The sequence below is a fragment of the Polyodon spathula genome, chromosome 22, assembly GCF_017654505.1.
Source record: "Polyodon spathula isolate WHYD16114869_AA chromosome 22, ASM1765450v1, whole genome shotgun sequence".
In the NCBI taxonomy this organism is placed as follows: Eukaryota; Metazoa; Chordata; class Actinopteri; order Acipenseriformes; family Polyodontidae; genus Polyodon; species Polyodon spathula.
In genome coordinates, this window is record NC_054555.1 from 5,215,931 (window position 1) to 5,232,949 (window position 17,019).

Genomic DNA, 17,019 nt, shown 5'->3' on the forward strand with positions numbered 1-17,019 from the left:
ACTACCGACCCCCCCCCCCCGACCCCCTTAAGAAAGATATTTATAAAATGAGCGTATTAAAAATGGTATCCCCTATTCACCTTAGTGTGGTATCTCCTTTGTGCGGGGAGTTGGGTTAATTTATCTCTTTGAATCCATCTATTGCAATAATATGTATGTATTTATTTAGAGTGGGGGTATGTAACCTACATTGTACCTCGAAAATGAAATGTTCATTCATTCGACTTTTTAAATATATACTAACAACATAGCATAGAAGCATATTGCTCTCCTCACATAAGGTAATTAGTTTGTTCTAAAACTACAGGCAATCCGTATAACCGCGTTTTACTTCCAAGTGAGTTTTGGAGAAATGGAAATCGGTATGGCCATTTCGATCCTCCCCCTACCACCATCACCAGTTGTGTAAGACAGATATTACACGACTTGATCGTCTCATACTGCCTGCAGTCGAAATAAATACATCTAATCAAATTTGATGTACCCTTGCTTTGAAAAGGCAACGACTGCCATCCTTCATAAGTCATTTTACTTATGTATGTCTGCCGCTTGTGTTAATCTTGATTTAGTCTTCCCATTCCCCTTTAATTATTATTTTTTTTTTCTGCTAGGGAAATTGCTCCACCACCAGCATCAGCAGCCGTTGCTCCTTGATGTTGTGGTAGTGTGTGCGCATGCGCTCCACATTGGAATTACTGCACTGACCAGAATAAGTTGGATCTCTCTTCTGTCTTCACTGAAATCCTAAATCATATAAAAACTATGACGATGTTGAGAATCAGGAAAAGGAGCAACTTTGGTTTTTGGACGTTTCCCTTAATAGTGGCAGTGGTCTGTGCGCAAAGGTAGGTGTAGATGTGCATTACTTTGTATGACTGTATACACTATAATATACTATAATATTACATATAGAAACCTCTGCATCTAAGAATGTACCTCTTTCCTTTCTCTAGCGTCAATGACCCTAGCAATATGTCACTGGTAAAAGAAACTGTGGATAGACTGTTGAAAGGATATGACATTCGCTTGAGGCCAGATTTTGGAGGTAATTAAACGATTTAATAAGGTTCTAATTCCTTGAAATTGTAACCATTTAACGTGTTTCAGTTGTTGTTGGATTGTGTGAATTGTATGTGCCAGGGCTGATCACAAAGTTAAGCACATATATACCTCTCAATTATATTAATGGATATAGCTGTATTTCAACGATCGGGCCAGGCACGAGCAGTCTTCTTTAATAGCTTCTGTCTTAAACATTACTGGACTGTGACCAGCTTTAATAAACAGTATCTCGTTGAGTTAGATGTACAAGATGTAAAAGGTCCAAGATTTACTACGTCTTGTAATTTAAAATGTCTGCTCGTATCTGTTTTTGACATTTCATGTTTAGAAAAACTGGACCCGTGAATACTTAGTGATCTTATACTCAGGTAGAAAATGCCCTTTAAAAATGTAAGACAAGCCTATTATATAAAGCATTGGGAATACGATTTTGAACTCAAATGCACAACAGATTAACTGTGTTCAGAGGCAGGCAAACGATTGCTTTTTACTGTTTTGTGCATTCAGGAATCGGAAAGCTAGTGTATGTTTTTCTGTCTTAATGTTCAGATTTATTGTAATGCAACGTTTAACGCATGCTGTGTAGGTGTCTGGCTGATAATGAGTTAATGGTTTTGGAATTGTAATGCCAGGCAGTTTATTATAAAAGCACCTTATAGAAATAGTTAAGTGATTGAAAAAGATAACATTGCGGACCATTTTGTTGGCTTGCAGGTCCCCCGGTGGCAGTTGGCATGAATATAGACATTGCCAGTATAGATATGGTATCTGAAGTCAATATGGTGAGTATTCAATTATCCTTTCCCTAATGATTCCTGGATACGGTCCTTGATACACAGATGTTAAAGTGGGCTGAGTATAGTTATAAGCAACATTGTTTACCCAAAATGTGTTAGTTATTTTTATGTCATGTATTTTATTCTTTGTGGGTCGCACCATAAAAACGACATATTTATTCACACATATCCCTTTTACTTACTCGTGCATTTTCTTCAACGCGATGTATTCATTTCATTTAGGCTCTATTTCTGACTGTAATTCCTCGTATATTGGTACTCGACCGTGTTTTAAAGCATTCGTTTCAAAGCACGAAGAACATACCCAGACTGTCTACGTTATATTGTAAATCCGGTTCATTATGGAAGTTCATTCTCCAAGATGATCATAAGAACATCGACACAATGCTAAAATGGCAGCAACTACCATAGCAACTCAAATATGTTATATTTGAATTATGAGTCATCCTGCGTTTACGATATCTAGTTTTATTGACAGCGTGGCTATGTAACAATTGCAAGAACATAATGTAGCAGTGTTAAGCAAATATTTCATCTGTCACAATGTTACAGAGGAACTGTGCAAGGAAACAGAAGTTTTGCTTCATGCAAGAGCACCCCCTAGTGATCAATATGCTGAATTGCATATAAAGTAAGTTAGATCCTGTAAAATAAGGTTATTATTATTATTATTATTATTATTATTATTATTATTATTATTATTATTATTTGACGATTTGTTTTAAGACAGATAACTAAATAAATGAACAATGAAGATCTCAATTCAGTCAAATAAGCTACAGCAATATAGCAGTACAAGCATATTAATGTTTTAAATTGAACTACTACTGTAGAAATCATAAAGTACAACAATATTCACATTTACTGTATACCACTAATGAAAATATAAATATCTGGAATTGTAAATTTACTCCACATCTTCGTCATCTTAGTAATAATCCATAGTCATTGAAAGACATTTTAAATATGAACGAGTTGCAATTTAAGTGGAACATAGGGCCCATAAATATTATGGGGTACAGTTGCACTGCAGTACAGAAAATAAAGCCACCAATATTACAAATATAACAACATATAGAAATAAAATAAAATAAAACAAAACCATAAATTAAATACAAAGCTTCAGGGAAAGAAAGCAAAAAAAAATAAAAAATAAAAAAATGAACCAATGACAAAACCATGTTAAAATATAAAAATGTAAACATTGCATAGAAAAATTAAATAATCCAATATACATGTACTGTGCTAATATAAAATAAGATTTCTGATGTTGTTCATATTATGTTAAAATGTATGTAACACGGAGAACAGGGATGACAACTCATAAAGGTTATTCATAAGAGAAATTATGCTAGTTGTTTTTAGAACTGACACAATAGCTCAAATAGCATTTGCCAAATTAAAGTTTCATTTGAAAAATGAATTGCATCAAAGAGCCGAAGTAATAAACAGAATATTATAAATTGGTGCACCATGCTGTATCTGAATTATAACACCAATGAGTCCCTATTTTCTTTTGATTATTTTTGCTTTCTTCTTATGCATTGGCCTGTATCAGTAGTTGAGAGAAGACTCAAGAGTATGTATTAAATAGACCCCAGGCAAGGTGTTTAGACATGCTTTTGGACATTACCACTCCACATTTGCGTTGTGTTCTTAAAGGAAACCCATGAGCGACAGCTATCAGTACAGTTGTAAAACCCTGTCATAAGGTCCATGACCTTCTTGGTATGCATTACACTGATTATCCATCAAAACTATTCTTGTTTGTCTGGTATCATTTTATTTTGACAGCCATCTGGTTTAAGCCTCACTGTATTTTTGTTGGGGGAGCTTATCAGTTATTATAGTAAAGTTGTAGTGTATTAAGTACTAAGAATTGATTTTAATCCTGTGAAATGCATTCCAGATTTCAGGATTCCACATTTCAATCCGTTGACCTTAAAAGACCAGACAACTAACTGCCCTAAGAAGTTTTTACATTCTAACTGTTCTAAGAAGTTTTTACAGCCTAACTGTTCTAAGAAGTTTTTACCTGGTAACTGCGATAGGAAGTTTTTACCTGGTAACTGCCCTAGGAAGTTTTTACCTTGTGTTTGCTAACTTTTTACTTTGCTTCTTTGTTCAATTCATTATAGACAACAGTGTGATATTCAATTATAACTTCTAAGGAGCCCTACAGTTCCACATTCTAACATTATAATGAAAGAAACTGTGTATGCCTCTGGTTTACAGTACATATTATATCCCACTGCAGTTCACTCTGACTGGGATTCCCAACCTTGTTACTGTCAAACAAAGCATCTGTCTCACAGTATTGGATTGTCGTCCTACTCTAATACTTTCAACTAATATGTTGTGCAACAATACAATTTTGGAGAAATCTATACAGGCTGGCTGCATTAAATAGAGGGCCTTGTGATTATGTAAAAGTACACACAGATTTTTACAATCTTTTCTCTTCTGTAATTTTAAGTATTGAAAACCTCTCTAGTATATATATATATATATATCTATATATTATATATAATATATATATATAATATAATACATAGATATATCATTATATATATATAATTATATATATCAGTACTCACCTTAAATATTTTGACAGTGTCTTTTGTGAAGAGGCCCATCTATTATTTTTTGTAATACATGGATACCCTAATATAAAAGAAGATGAGGTTCAGTATTACAGTTCAGATTTTTTTTAAATCTAATGTTTCAGTGCTGTACAGACTTTCTGTGTCGTTATCCGTTTCTGCAGCTTCACATGATTTAATTTTTTTTTTTTAACATATTCTCATTTTGTTTATCATTAATGAACATTTCTGCACTGTGGGTGTTGTCGAGTGATTGAAAACGAGACATTTTGTGTTTGAATTGAAAGTGATGGTCTTGAGGAGCTGAATGGGTCATATATATATATATATATTATATACAATTACACCAGCCACAATGGAAAGGGGCCTCCTTTGAAGTTTACTTAGGCCAACTTTCGCAATCTAGAGTGCCTCTCCTTAGTTGATATTTTTTAAGCTCAAGCTTAAAGTCAATTGACCAAGTTTCTCATTGGCTTTTCCCTGCACTTCTTTGAGAATCCTCCCCACACCTCCCCACAACGTCTCAGTAAAAAGTGACGTGTGGAAAGGAGTTCCTGTTGTTTCACTGACATGTCTCTTGAATTGCCAGTGCTGTGCTCTTTTGCTTTGTTGCCTTCGGTTTCTGTACTGGAACTCACCTTTTGTCTAGACAAGCTCATATTATTAACATTTTTAGACATTGTAGAATGCAGCTGCATCACATCCTTATTAATAGCATGACAGCTGCTCCTGGTGAGGGCACAGCACCTTTTCACAAATGTAGCTTTGGAGGGTATTTTATGCTAATTGCACTGCTAAAGGTCCAGGGATAATGTTATAGAATTACACATTCATGTTGCATTGAAGCTCAACCTTAGACCAAAGGGGAGATGTGGTCTCAAGCTATGTTATAACTTCAGGTCATCCACAATTGTGTGTATGATGTAAGAAGACATATGGTCAGGCAGTCATAGGCAAGTCAAGGGGAAGGTCATGTTCTTTGTTGGTGGCAGGTTGTCCTATTGTTCCACATTTACTTTTCTCTTCCAATTGTTTCTCTTAGTATTCTACTACTTTATATCAAATTTTATGTAAACCTTAACCGATAACATTCAGGCTCATCTTTCTATCTTCACAACTCTGGTCAATGGGGTTTAGTGGTAATAATTCAGCATGTAACTGATAATGATTTTGATAGGGGTTTTGCTGTTTCAATTAAACAATTACTGGACATGGTTGGAACAAAAACATTGATCGGAATGACCCTTGTTGGCCACATTCTGTCTTTGCTAAACTGATAGATACTTATAGAGGGAATCTTTAGCTACAGCTAAGGATGCAACTTTTGTTGTTAATTCATGTGCTTATTTAAGCTGCTTTTTTGTTTCTATTTTTATAACTGGCAGAGGATTGAGCAGTTTTCCTTATTTTTATTTATTTATTTTTTAATGGCATCATGAATGTAGACTGATAGATGCATATGGGGTGACTGGTTAAATTGTGGCTATTTGTTGTTTGTTCAAAAGTAACAAGTCAAAGTTCAGTTGATATATTTGTTTAAAGAAAATTAAGTAGAATAGACCCACTGAGGCCTACCGGTAAATTAAATCAAAGTTCACAGCGCTGCCATACATATACTGTTATGACTATGGTGTCACCTTGGTTTTGGGCCTGAGATACAAGATCAGACGTCCATCACCGTTTACAGAGATTGAGCAGCAAAAGCTTGTTTTTGACTAGTACTGCTTCTCTTTGGAAGATGTTAGAGGGCTTGGTGAATCACTTTTTGATTGCTCCTGATAATGATGTTCCAATCAGAATGTCTGTTCTAGTTTTTTTTTCATATTGAATTACTTCAAACGGCCTTCAGATGAATAAAATAAAGCCACGATGAATGACAAACAGTCATAAATAATGGTAGCAGGGACTGGCACATGAAAGAAGAGACCAGAAAGAAACCAGGTCCAGCAAGTTTAGACTTAAGGCCATGGAACTCTAGGAAGCAAAGTTATGTGTTAATCAATTTCATCATCATGAGGTCACTGCCCCATCCTCACATTATCAATGCATTTGAGCAGTCAGGAAACCTACACTGAGAGACTTGAAGCGTTCACGGTGATGAACCCAGCACCTGGGTTGCAATTAATTATGCTTGACAACTTGCATGGCAGAGCCTAACAGCTGGGTACAATGCAGAAACGAGCTTGACATTTATGAAACCAGTGATTACGAACAGATTACTTTTTGACTTCTGAGTTTTTTCTAAACATTATTTAGACAAGAACAGCAACATTATATTAAAATGTATGGAATAAGTTGCACAGAAAATACACATTATCCCATAGTAAGACTACACAAAAAGCTTTGGTCTAGGCTTTTAGTTCAATGAGGTTTGGTCACAATGGAAGGAAGAAAGCAAAATGCGGTTATCGTGTCTTTTTTATAATGGAAGGAGAAACAAAAAGGTTGTAGGAAAATTCTAACTTTTTATTTTATAGTGAAACATTTGTAGTTATGTGGAGGGCCCAGCTGATGTTTGTCTTGCTTATAGGGAATGTATTAGACCGGATGCAGGTCTGAATTGAGAGCCATTTAAGATGGAAAGACACTTGTGCATGATACAATTCCTTCTGTATCATTGCCAACCAACCTCTTGTCTTTTAAGTAAAACTAGTAATCAATATTGTACTGTGCATAGACATTTAAGAACAATCCAGTTCTTGTGAAAGGTGGGGGGTTTGGCAACCCTAAAACAGAACAATTCAAGGTCTCGCATCTACTTATCAGAGTTGGATTACAAGGATCACTTATTTAAATCCTATGCTGCCCTCAGTATCCTGTTGTTACAGATTGTGTCTTGCTTTAAATCTTACTGGTTTCCAATCTACTATTTGGTCTTGCAGTTGGTATACTTTTTGATAAGACTTACATCAATACGGCCTAATTCATATTCAGGAGTTTTCCTTTGTACATTCCTACAGTTAAGAGAACTACACATAAAAGTACATTTGTTGGTTTCAGGTTTAACTTTTTATTGCTTGCACATTGAGGGTACTTCAGTACCTGTACAAGTGTACGTTGACCAAAGGCTAAAGGAGGAGTAGACAATAATTGGGGCCGCAATGATTCCACATACACCCCCGAACACAATTAGATTATTATTTTGTTTGATCTACTGATCTGTAGAAAGTAAAGAGCGATATTTAAAGTGAGCTTAGCCAAGTTTGTAACTGTTTTAGGCATTTGTTAGGTGTCTCGCTGTAATGCTAACCTGCAACCCCAAAGCTACATGTGACCCCCCCAAAACACAAAATGCTCCCTTTGTTGAGCGGATAGAATTGCTGTAGCCAATAGCTGGTAGTTTTTACAGTCATATGGTGGCCATCATACTTCCCTTTTAAATCCTTTGTATTTATGATTGTCTAAATAATTGTCATAGCATAACAGCATCTTTTTTTGCTGTGGTATTACTGATTCATATTTTTTGTAGTGATGCATGAGCTGTATCAGCTTGCTTAGAAGGAATCTCTACAGATATATTGGTTTGGTGTTTTTGGGTGTTGTGTCGGGTGTTTTAAAGCATATACACATTTATAAAGCAAAAGTAAAGCAGTCTAATTAGAAAAGTTAGATTATGTTAGGTTCTCATATTACCCTTGAGTATTTCATTTGAAAAGAACATTGAAATACTTGGGGACTTTGTATAAAATAAGCATGACCTTGTATTTTGCATATTGCAGCTTGGAATGTGGAGCACACATTGGAGATTTTTATGCATATACTGTTAGCAGTAGGCTTTGAGAGCCAGGAATCTGATTACATGTTGACAGATTCTGGCAGTCATGCCCTATCAAACTTTAAAAACAACCCTCCTCTCTCTCTCTCTCTCTCTCTCTCTCTCTCTCTCTCTCTCTCTCTCTCTCTCTCTCTCTGTTGTAAACTGAGTGAGTGGTAGTTCTCCTTGATTAAACATATGTGCGCTTAAGAACAATTTTGTTTTAAATGCAAATAATATAGACACAGTATTCCTGTAACTTGGACGCAAACCAACTGAGTCACATTAAAGGGGTTTATTTGCTATGGAAGCACATTCTGCAGCAAAAGTGCACTCAAAAATGACATTGTCAACAATGCTAGTTTAAACAAAGGTATTAATTTGCATGCCTTATTTCCAGGTAGACTATTACTGTTTCACATCCTAGGTCATTTCTTCTTGACAGTGTCTGTGCGATGAAAGTATGTCACTGGCTTTGCTTTTTTCAAAACTGGCACTTGTGAGAAGCAACCTAGCAAATTACAGTGTTAGACTGGTATGATTTAGTATAAAAATCACATGGTGATACAGGGTAATAGGTTAGGGGTATTGACTAAATCAAGCCCTAAATTGTGTATCTAAGTGGCACAACAGTTTTCTAAAGTTGCTAACACCTTCTAATTGTAACATAAGAATTTAAACTACTATTTGTCAGACCTCATTCTTCAGCATTAGCATTTCCTACAGTGTATATTTACCAGACTCAGGCCTTTCACAATACAACGTCTAAATGGAGAAATAACTGCAGGATGTCTTCTGGGGGTTAACTGGTCAGACTGTACCATGCCAGCTCTGTGCCATTTTCTTTAAAAGCACTGAGATCCAGTGGAAGGAAAATGAACTGTGGGAGGATACTGGTCACCAAAGCATTCATAGACATCACAATTATGTTCTGGGTTTAGATTCTGCTGTTTAGAATGGTTTTACCAATGTGTTGGTTTAATATGTATCTCTGCCAATATGCACTTACCTGCATTTTGTATTGCTACTGCATTTGTATTATATTATAAACTACATCGATTTCTGCACATCTTATAATAACATTGGCTATAATTAGACTCACCAACATTTCTACAAGATGTTCAGACACCTGTTTCAGGGATATATTTTGACCATTTTATAATCGATAATTTAACCTGACATTATCTTTGAGACAAAAAAAACTACTACTAGGGTCTAACTTCCATACACATTAGGTCTCAAGCTATGTTATAACTTCAGGTCATCCACAATTGTGTGTATGATGTAAGAAGATATATGGTCAGGCAGTCATAGGCAAGTCAAGGGGAAGGTCATGTTCTTTGTTGGTGGTAGTTTTGTAGGGTTTTTGTTTAAACTTTTTCCTTGTTCCTGTATTTGAATTGTTTTGTTGAATAAAAGTGTGCCAAAGCACTTTAACTGCAGTTCCATGTCTGGCTTTGCTATTTCTGCTGCTGACCAGCCTTGACTGCCTGCCCGCCACTATTCCACACTGATCTTTTTAATAGAATTCACTAAATACATCACAGTCTTTCTCTTATTCCAAATTCATAATAAGATTTTCTTGATGTACGGTCACCCTTTTTAAGATGCTAGCGCCCAATATGTTTATTATTGGTATGAAAGCAGGCTCTAACTAAAACATAATACCCATGCTATCTATCACATAATGCCCATGTGATATGTACTAAGTTAAATGCCAGCATTAAGGTTCAAATGAGTAGGAAATGTGTTGTCCTGTGTAGGAAAACACACACACACACACACACACACACACACACACACACACACAGTGTGTTGATGGATGGTATAGATATATAGATATATATATATATATAATATAATATATATCAAATAGTGAATACATAACATATATTAGTTTATCTTATCATTTATGTAATGTAAGCTTAAGCTTTCTTCTGTAGGGTTATTTAATTAGGTGACATCATTTTCACTTTTTATTTTCCTGTAAGACGTGTCCTGAGAGGTACATTTTTTAATTAATATTATTTGCTTTTTAGTAATTTGTAGTAAAAAAAAAAAAAAATCAATATAATCTTGCAACATTTCAATTTTTTCTCCTTGATATCTGATTTTGCAACAGCTGTGACCTAGGTAGCTTGCAGCTGCAATACCTTCATAAGAAGCTCGAAAACAATGCTTTGCACTTTGGAAGATGTAACAGAGCCCGAGAGAATTGGAAGTGGCTATTGAAGTTAAAGCATGAATCCAACCATTTACTGTACTTTCTTAATCCCAGAACTATGACACAACACTTGCCCTAGGCTCCATGGCACAGTATTGCACAGCTCTCTCATATAGAAAGAGCTGGTATTATATCAGGTGACATTTCAGAACATTGAGTTCAAAACAGCAAATGCATACAGTAACTAATTTTTATCAGAAATATGCAAGAAAAATAACCAATAGTTTGTTGTTATTGGTGGAATTTAAGAATACAATATTTCTGGATAGTGGAAATGATATGGCCAGAGGTGATTAACCCTAAAATGCCCCCTAAACTCTCATATTTTTTAAAAAGACACACATTATGTCTCTAATACTTCTGTCACTGTGACATGCGTTGTTACCAGAACTGCGTACAACCTTGTATGTCAGCACAACACTATTTGATACCTTATTAATGTGTGCTCTTAAGACTGTTATTAATAATGCAATGTATATGATGGAACAGCTTATTGGTTGCTTATTGATTAACCAGTTAAATAATTAATTAGTTACAAATGCTTTGAATGCCAAATATATGACATTGAAGATATAGAATAAGGGGGTTTATGTTAGGTATGTCTATTATGCTACTCAGCCTTAACAGACTGTCCTGATATGAATACAATAGAGATGCTGCTTTCTTTGCAATATACTGTATGCTGTTGGTTCGGTTGAATAGTAATGGATATTTCTGTAGACTGGATGGCTCTCTTATGTAATATTTATGATGCTAAGAACAGAATGCTGTGACAAAGAAATGCAAATCAGCTGCTGTGCTCTAAAAATATGCCTAAAACATATCCCACTTTTAAAGTAGGGTGCAATCTTTTGAAAGGTAAGCAGAAGGTCTTTTCCAACCGAGAGTCCTGAGTGTTTTCAAATGGCTTTTTCGGAACCTAGCTATAAGTTATAATTCTGTTCCTGATAATGAAAATATATGTTACATTTCTTTTTTTGTGTTTATTATTGTGTACATCCGACCATACCCCCCTAACACTAATAGTATGGGGTTGTGACCTATCTATATATATATATATATATATATATATATATATATATATATATATATATATATATATATATATATATATATATATATATAATATTGTAATGCAATTTAAAAAAAAACAGGAGTATAAAATAAATGTGTAAACAGCTTGTAGCATATATTTATTTATTCCATATTTAACCATGTCCATCTGTCACCTTCCTTTTCACGATAAAACACAGCAAGGCATCTCTACATCTTTATATAATAAATGGTTGTTCGGGTCAAGTAAATTTTATCTGTTTTTTAATGAACAATCACACGAATTCTAACAGTATCTGCTTCTCTGACAGATAGCCTTTCTTCCTTCCTTTCTTTATATTGCCCATCTTTTCTTACTTCATTATTTTCCTTTGCTCCAATCATCTTCCACATTCCCCTTTTTCTGTGTTACAAGCTGTGTTTTTTTCACAGCGTTTATTTTTTATTTTTAAAAATATTCCTCTTTTGGTTTCTTCTTTCTCTCTTCATTTTGCCTTGAGATCTTTGACCAGAAGCCATAGAAACAAACTTGAATTTTTAAAGAAGAAATTAAGTCTGCTTTTAACCATGCGCATGGTTTTAATTAAAGACTTAAGAACACCTTTACATGAGTAGAATATCACTAAAATGTCATAGCTGGCATATGCAAAATATTTTAGGAAAAAATGGTACACATTCAAATGCAATCTGTCCTGCGCAATCAACTCTTGGCATTTAACCACTGGCACTTGACATGCTAAATTGAAGGAATATACGATGTTGCAGTGGGTAAATGTACAGGTCTTTTCTCTTAGAATGTCTAGGTGCAAAATCACAAACCATGTTTTGTGGTCTTAAATTAGCTTTCCAAACTACCACACAATATAGTACCACCACCACTAAATACCCTTCAAGAAAAAAGAGTGGGGATTGGATCACTATACTATAGATTAAATGCTCTCTCACCAGAAAATAAAACCTGCCTGAGGGGAACATTAGAAGGTCACATTGCTACTGCTTGTGCTATACCTTACCTTTGTATTGCAAATGCAAACCATACTGTTATCTTCAGTGGAGTTAAATAGAGCTGTCACATGTAATGCCAGTGATTATGCTCATTTTGTGCTGGAAGAAATAAGCAACTTTTGGGGATACCTTTAAAAGGAGGGTGTGGAGCATTTTCATCAGTACTTGGGTAAATATCCAGTCTACATGAATGCTACCACAATCATGTCAGCAGCCTAAAGAAAAATCAATTATGAATAAATGTGTAGAGGTGTATATACTAAATCGGTTTGAGCTTTTAAAATGATTCTGCTTTGATTGCTTGTATCCTGCATGCAAGGCAGTGAAACAGATGTCAGTACCATGGACAGTAGCTGTTTATAAGGTGCCTTAAATAACACAGTATTGTCACAGAGAACATCCATATCTTCAAGACTGCGAGTCCAGTTATGTAGGCATAGAGCAGCAAACATTATTGTGCCCTATCCTGTAGTACCATAAACCAGTTCAGGTTTAAGGCCGGACCAATTCATACCCTGATCGTTCCTGCGAAAATATGCGATAATATCTCTAGTTTCCATATCGCATTTTCTTTATCCCGAAACGAAAACTAGCCATTTCCAATACGCGAAAGGGTTGGAGAAAAGTTTCACAGGAGAACGAGGGACTGCCAAAAGCAACATGAAAACAGCTGTTGACCAATCCCCAGCCGGTATTTGCGACCTTTTGAAGGGGTGGAAGTGGTAGCATGCGAAAAGGCAGGCGAAGACAGCCAGGGCAGAAAAAACAAAAATAAAAATATCTGTGTCCTACTGTTTCATTTGAATATCAGTGAATGTTATTACATACAACTACTACTACTACTAGCAGCAGCAGTATAAATAATAAATAATAATAATAATAATAATAATAATAATAATAATAATAATGCTTTTATGTGTAGAATATTGAAAAATAGGGAGTGAGTTTGAAAATGAGTTTGAAAGAAACACACCCACACACATGCACACACAAACACACACACACACACACACACACACACACACACACACACACACACACACACACACACACTTGGCAATTACTTTGTTTCCACGATGTCTGCAGCATCATGTTGCATTGTTCTGTCACTGTTATGAGAGCGTGCCACATTGTTTTCATGATTTTTCTAATGTAGGATGTTAAGTGCAATTTTTTTTTGCTATTTGCTTAATACGCAATAGCTTTCAACAAGTTTACAGTTGACTATAAAATCCGGTCCTGGGAAAGTCTTGTGATGTGATTTATAGCTGGAATTGAGTAGATTTTGTTGGGTGACAGAAAACCACTTCTTGTTCTCAAATGTCTTGTAGTCAACAAGAAACAGCTGCTTTCTGAAGGGAGAAAAAGGGCTTGTTTTGGTTCCAAATTTTTCTTGTGTTTTATTACCATGAATGCTTTCGTGTCCTTGTTAGCTAAGTGCTAACTTTGTTTTGGTCCGGCCCTTAATATTTTGATCAGCCAGGATGAGTAGATCTCTTTGGTGAATAGTACATTTACTTTACCAGCACATAGTCTAATAACAGATGGCAAAAGCAGATGACACAGTAGTGAATGGGCATGCAGTAGACAGATTGAGCCATTGGCTGTCAATGGCGTCATGCCAAGGCAACACAAGGGTGGTGCATGTTTCCCACTGATTCCTTAAAGCAGAAAGTACAAGGTTTAAAAAGCATGTGCAGGCTAGAGCCAATGCGGTCAACTGGTTCATCTGTAAGCAATTATTTTCTTCTTGTATAGTTCCAGCCTTCATATGCTACACATTTAATTTAATTAGTATGCGTGTGTATATATATATATATATATATATATATATATATATATATATATATATATATATATATATATATATATATATACACACATACACACATATGTTTTTCGTAATACATTTTAAACTACCTGTATCATCTGGTACCAATGAAAACAATAAATTCACACCTCAACCACAAAGACCCAGAAACAGTAATAGAATTTCAAAGTATAAGTAAAACTTGCATCAGTGAACAGAAGATCTAGCTGGGAAAATATTTTCTTTTTTTTATTCTAGATGAATATAATCTATTTATAGTGGATTCTTTAACAGTCTTGGTATTCACTGACCCGCGTTCCACACATGTATTCAAATTCTCTTAATGAGTGATGATGATTTTCTTTTTGCTCGCCTGTCAAGAGATGTCTAACTGTCAGGGGATTATCTGAGCTGATAAATTGGAGTAGGTGTGTGGTGGGTGTTCTGCACAGCAGTACTTATTACTTTGCTCAGTTGCTGCCGTTTTGTGATCATATATTGCCTGAATCATTGCGTGTGAGTGCTCTTTTATGATTAAGGAGGCAAACTACTTCCAGTCCATGACTTAATCATATGTTTTATTTTCAGTATGTTTGTTTAAATAATTAAGGAACTTGTTGGAGCAAAGTCCCACGAAGGACTGGACCAGAAGAGCCAAGGTTTCCTCTTCATCTGCCAAACTTAGCAATGGAATGCAGTCCATGTAATGATGCTTTTCAGGCTTAGAACCTGTGTTTTTCAAACAATCATCCCAAATGTTTTAAACATTACACTACACAGATGTTTAAGAAGTCACATCGTTTTAATGTTCAGTTTATTGCAGGATATACCTATTCTTTACTATGTCAGTGTATCGTAGGATATACCAACTTGCAAGTGGGGCAGCGATTTCCACTGTCGTATAATACATGTTTAAATCAACAACAAATGCTTGTTTGTTGTTTCCATCAATCGACAAAAACAAATGAATATAATGTTTCTTTCTGTGTAAATTCCTTCAAGACACCAGCAACAACACTTAATTAAACTGTTCTGAATTTACACCTCTCCATAAAATCATGTACTCCTTGAATCTTTGTGAAGAACTGACCTGTATGCAAAGGCACACATTTAATTTTTAGGGATTCAACTGCAGAGTAATGTAACCAGTGCTAGCTGCATGAATGCTAACTGTAAGATTGCAGCTCAGACAATGGGTGGGCACAAAACGTACATCGTCATATGTCAAGCCAAATTGCTACAAAATTACCAAACACAAGTGGAATTTACAAGTAGAATTCAAACAAAAGGTTTATAAATATGAGACCACCGTTTGGGGTTTTAGAACTTAAATAACATTGTCATTCACATATTCAGTGTCATTCACTTGGTAAAGGACAACAATAGAATGTTGAACAATAGAATGTAGAGAAATAGAGTCTGTTTGGGTGATAATGGTTCCGGAGTCAAAGCTTCACACTGAAACCACAGCTAAATCTGTTTATCGTATTGTAACAATGTAAACTGATTCTTCTCTGTAACGTTAAGTGATTAAATACAAACCTTCAAAAAAGATGGTGAGAATAACTTATTTTCCAGGCTGCAAATGGCGTTGTCAAGAATTTAGTTAAATTAGTTATACAAGTGTTAGTCGTAAACACTATACTTACCAGATCTTTCATCACAAGCAGTTCTATGCCAGATTGTCACGAGAGCTGCAAACATCATTTTACTGGCAAGGGTCTCTTTTATCAACAGCTTCACCTGCAATAATCTGAGCATTTGAAATGGAAGTATCGTCACACTCTCGTGGTGTTAGTAACATTCTGAACTACGAAGAGTCAGGTTCAGTTTCTGTTGATGTCTCTGGCGTTGGTGATTTAGCTTTTTTTGTTGCAGAAAAACTCCAAATGTAGCTGTCTTTTTGCCATTGTACAGGGCTACATCAAATTCATTCCGCTTTAGCACATATTTTCACTGACTGACACTCTTTTGTTATGTTATTAAGGTTTGAAAATTTGAAATAAACTGCACATTTACATATTCTCTACCCACTTAAAAATATATATTTTTATTTTTAAATAATAAACCCTGGCAGCAGTGGCGTAGCGAAGATTTTATTAAGGTGAGTAATCACAGTGATGCAATTGGCAACCTGATTTCTTATTTGTGCATTGACGTTTTATTTTTGAAAAATAAAGAACAACCTTTTTTTTTAACATTCGATTCAATATTCAAATACACTGTTGTGCAAAATAGTTTTTAAAAAAATCACTTTAGAACACTTCTGATTAAAACAAAAAAGGAAATACAAAGCAAATTACTTGAGCTTCTAACATGTGCATCAGATTTCAATTTCACATTATGATAATCAATAAAAATAACTATAGATAATTTCATTCGTACTTATGGTTGTTCATTTTTGTTAACTAACATTTTGTGTTCAAAGCAAAGCAAACCATTTTAATTAATCTCACAAATCCTGATTAATTTAATTAGTGTTTGACTGGCGCAGAACTGCTGGTGATAGCTGCTAGCTTGTTGACTTCAGATGGTTCATCAACAGTTTACTGCCATTTAGACTAAAGCAAATAGCAATTTTTAAATTATTTTTTCCTTTCCCCTACCACTGTCAGGCCATACTTCACATCTCTCATTCAGTGTTATGTCACGTTGTGCGTCCGTTGGAGTGTAAAGTGTAAAAGCCGTGTGCATTATCCAATCAGAAGAGT

At 35.1% G+C, this 17,019-nt stretch overlaps 1 protein-coding gene across 1 annotated transcript in view; it reads left to right on the top strand.

Annotated features, from left to right (window-relative positions):
* Positions 1-415: 415 nt before the first annotated feature.
* The window catches only part of LOC121296773 (gamma-aminobutyric acid receptor subunit beta-2-like), a 51,424-nt gene continuing 34,820 nt past the window's right edge, over positions 416-17,019 (top strand). The window contains exons 1-3 of the mRNA XM_041222550.1: positions 416-845; positions 954-1,045; positions 1,777-1,844. Of these exons, the coding sequence (XP_041078484.1) occupies positions 763-845; positions 954-1,045; positions 1,777-1,844 (243 nt within the window). The 5' untranslated portion in view covers positions 416-762. The remainder of the gene's footprint in view (positions 846-953; positions 1,046-1,776; positions 1,845-17,019) is intronic.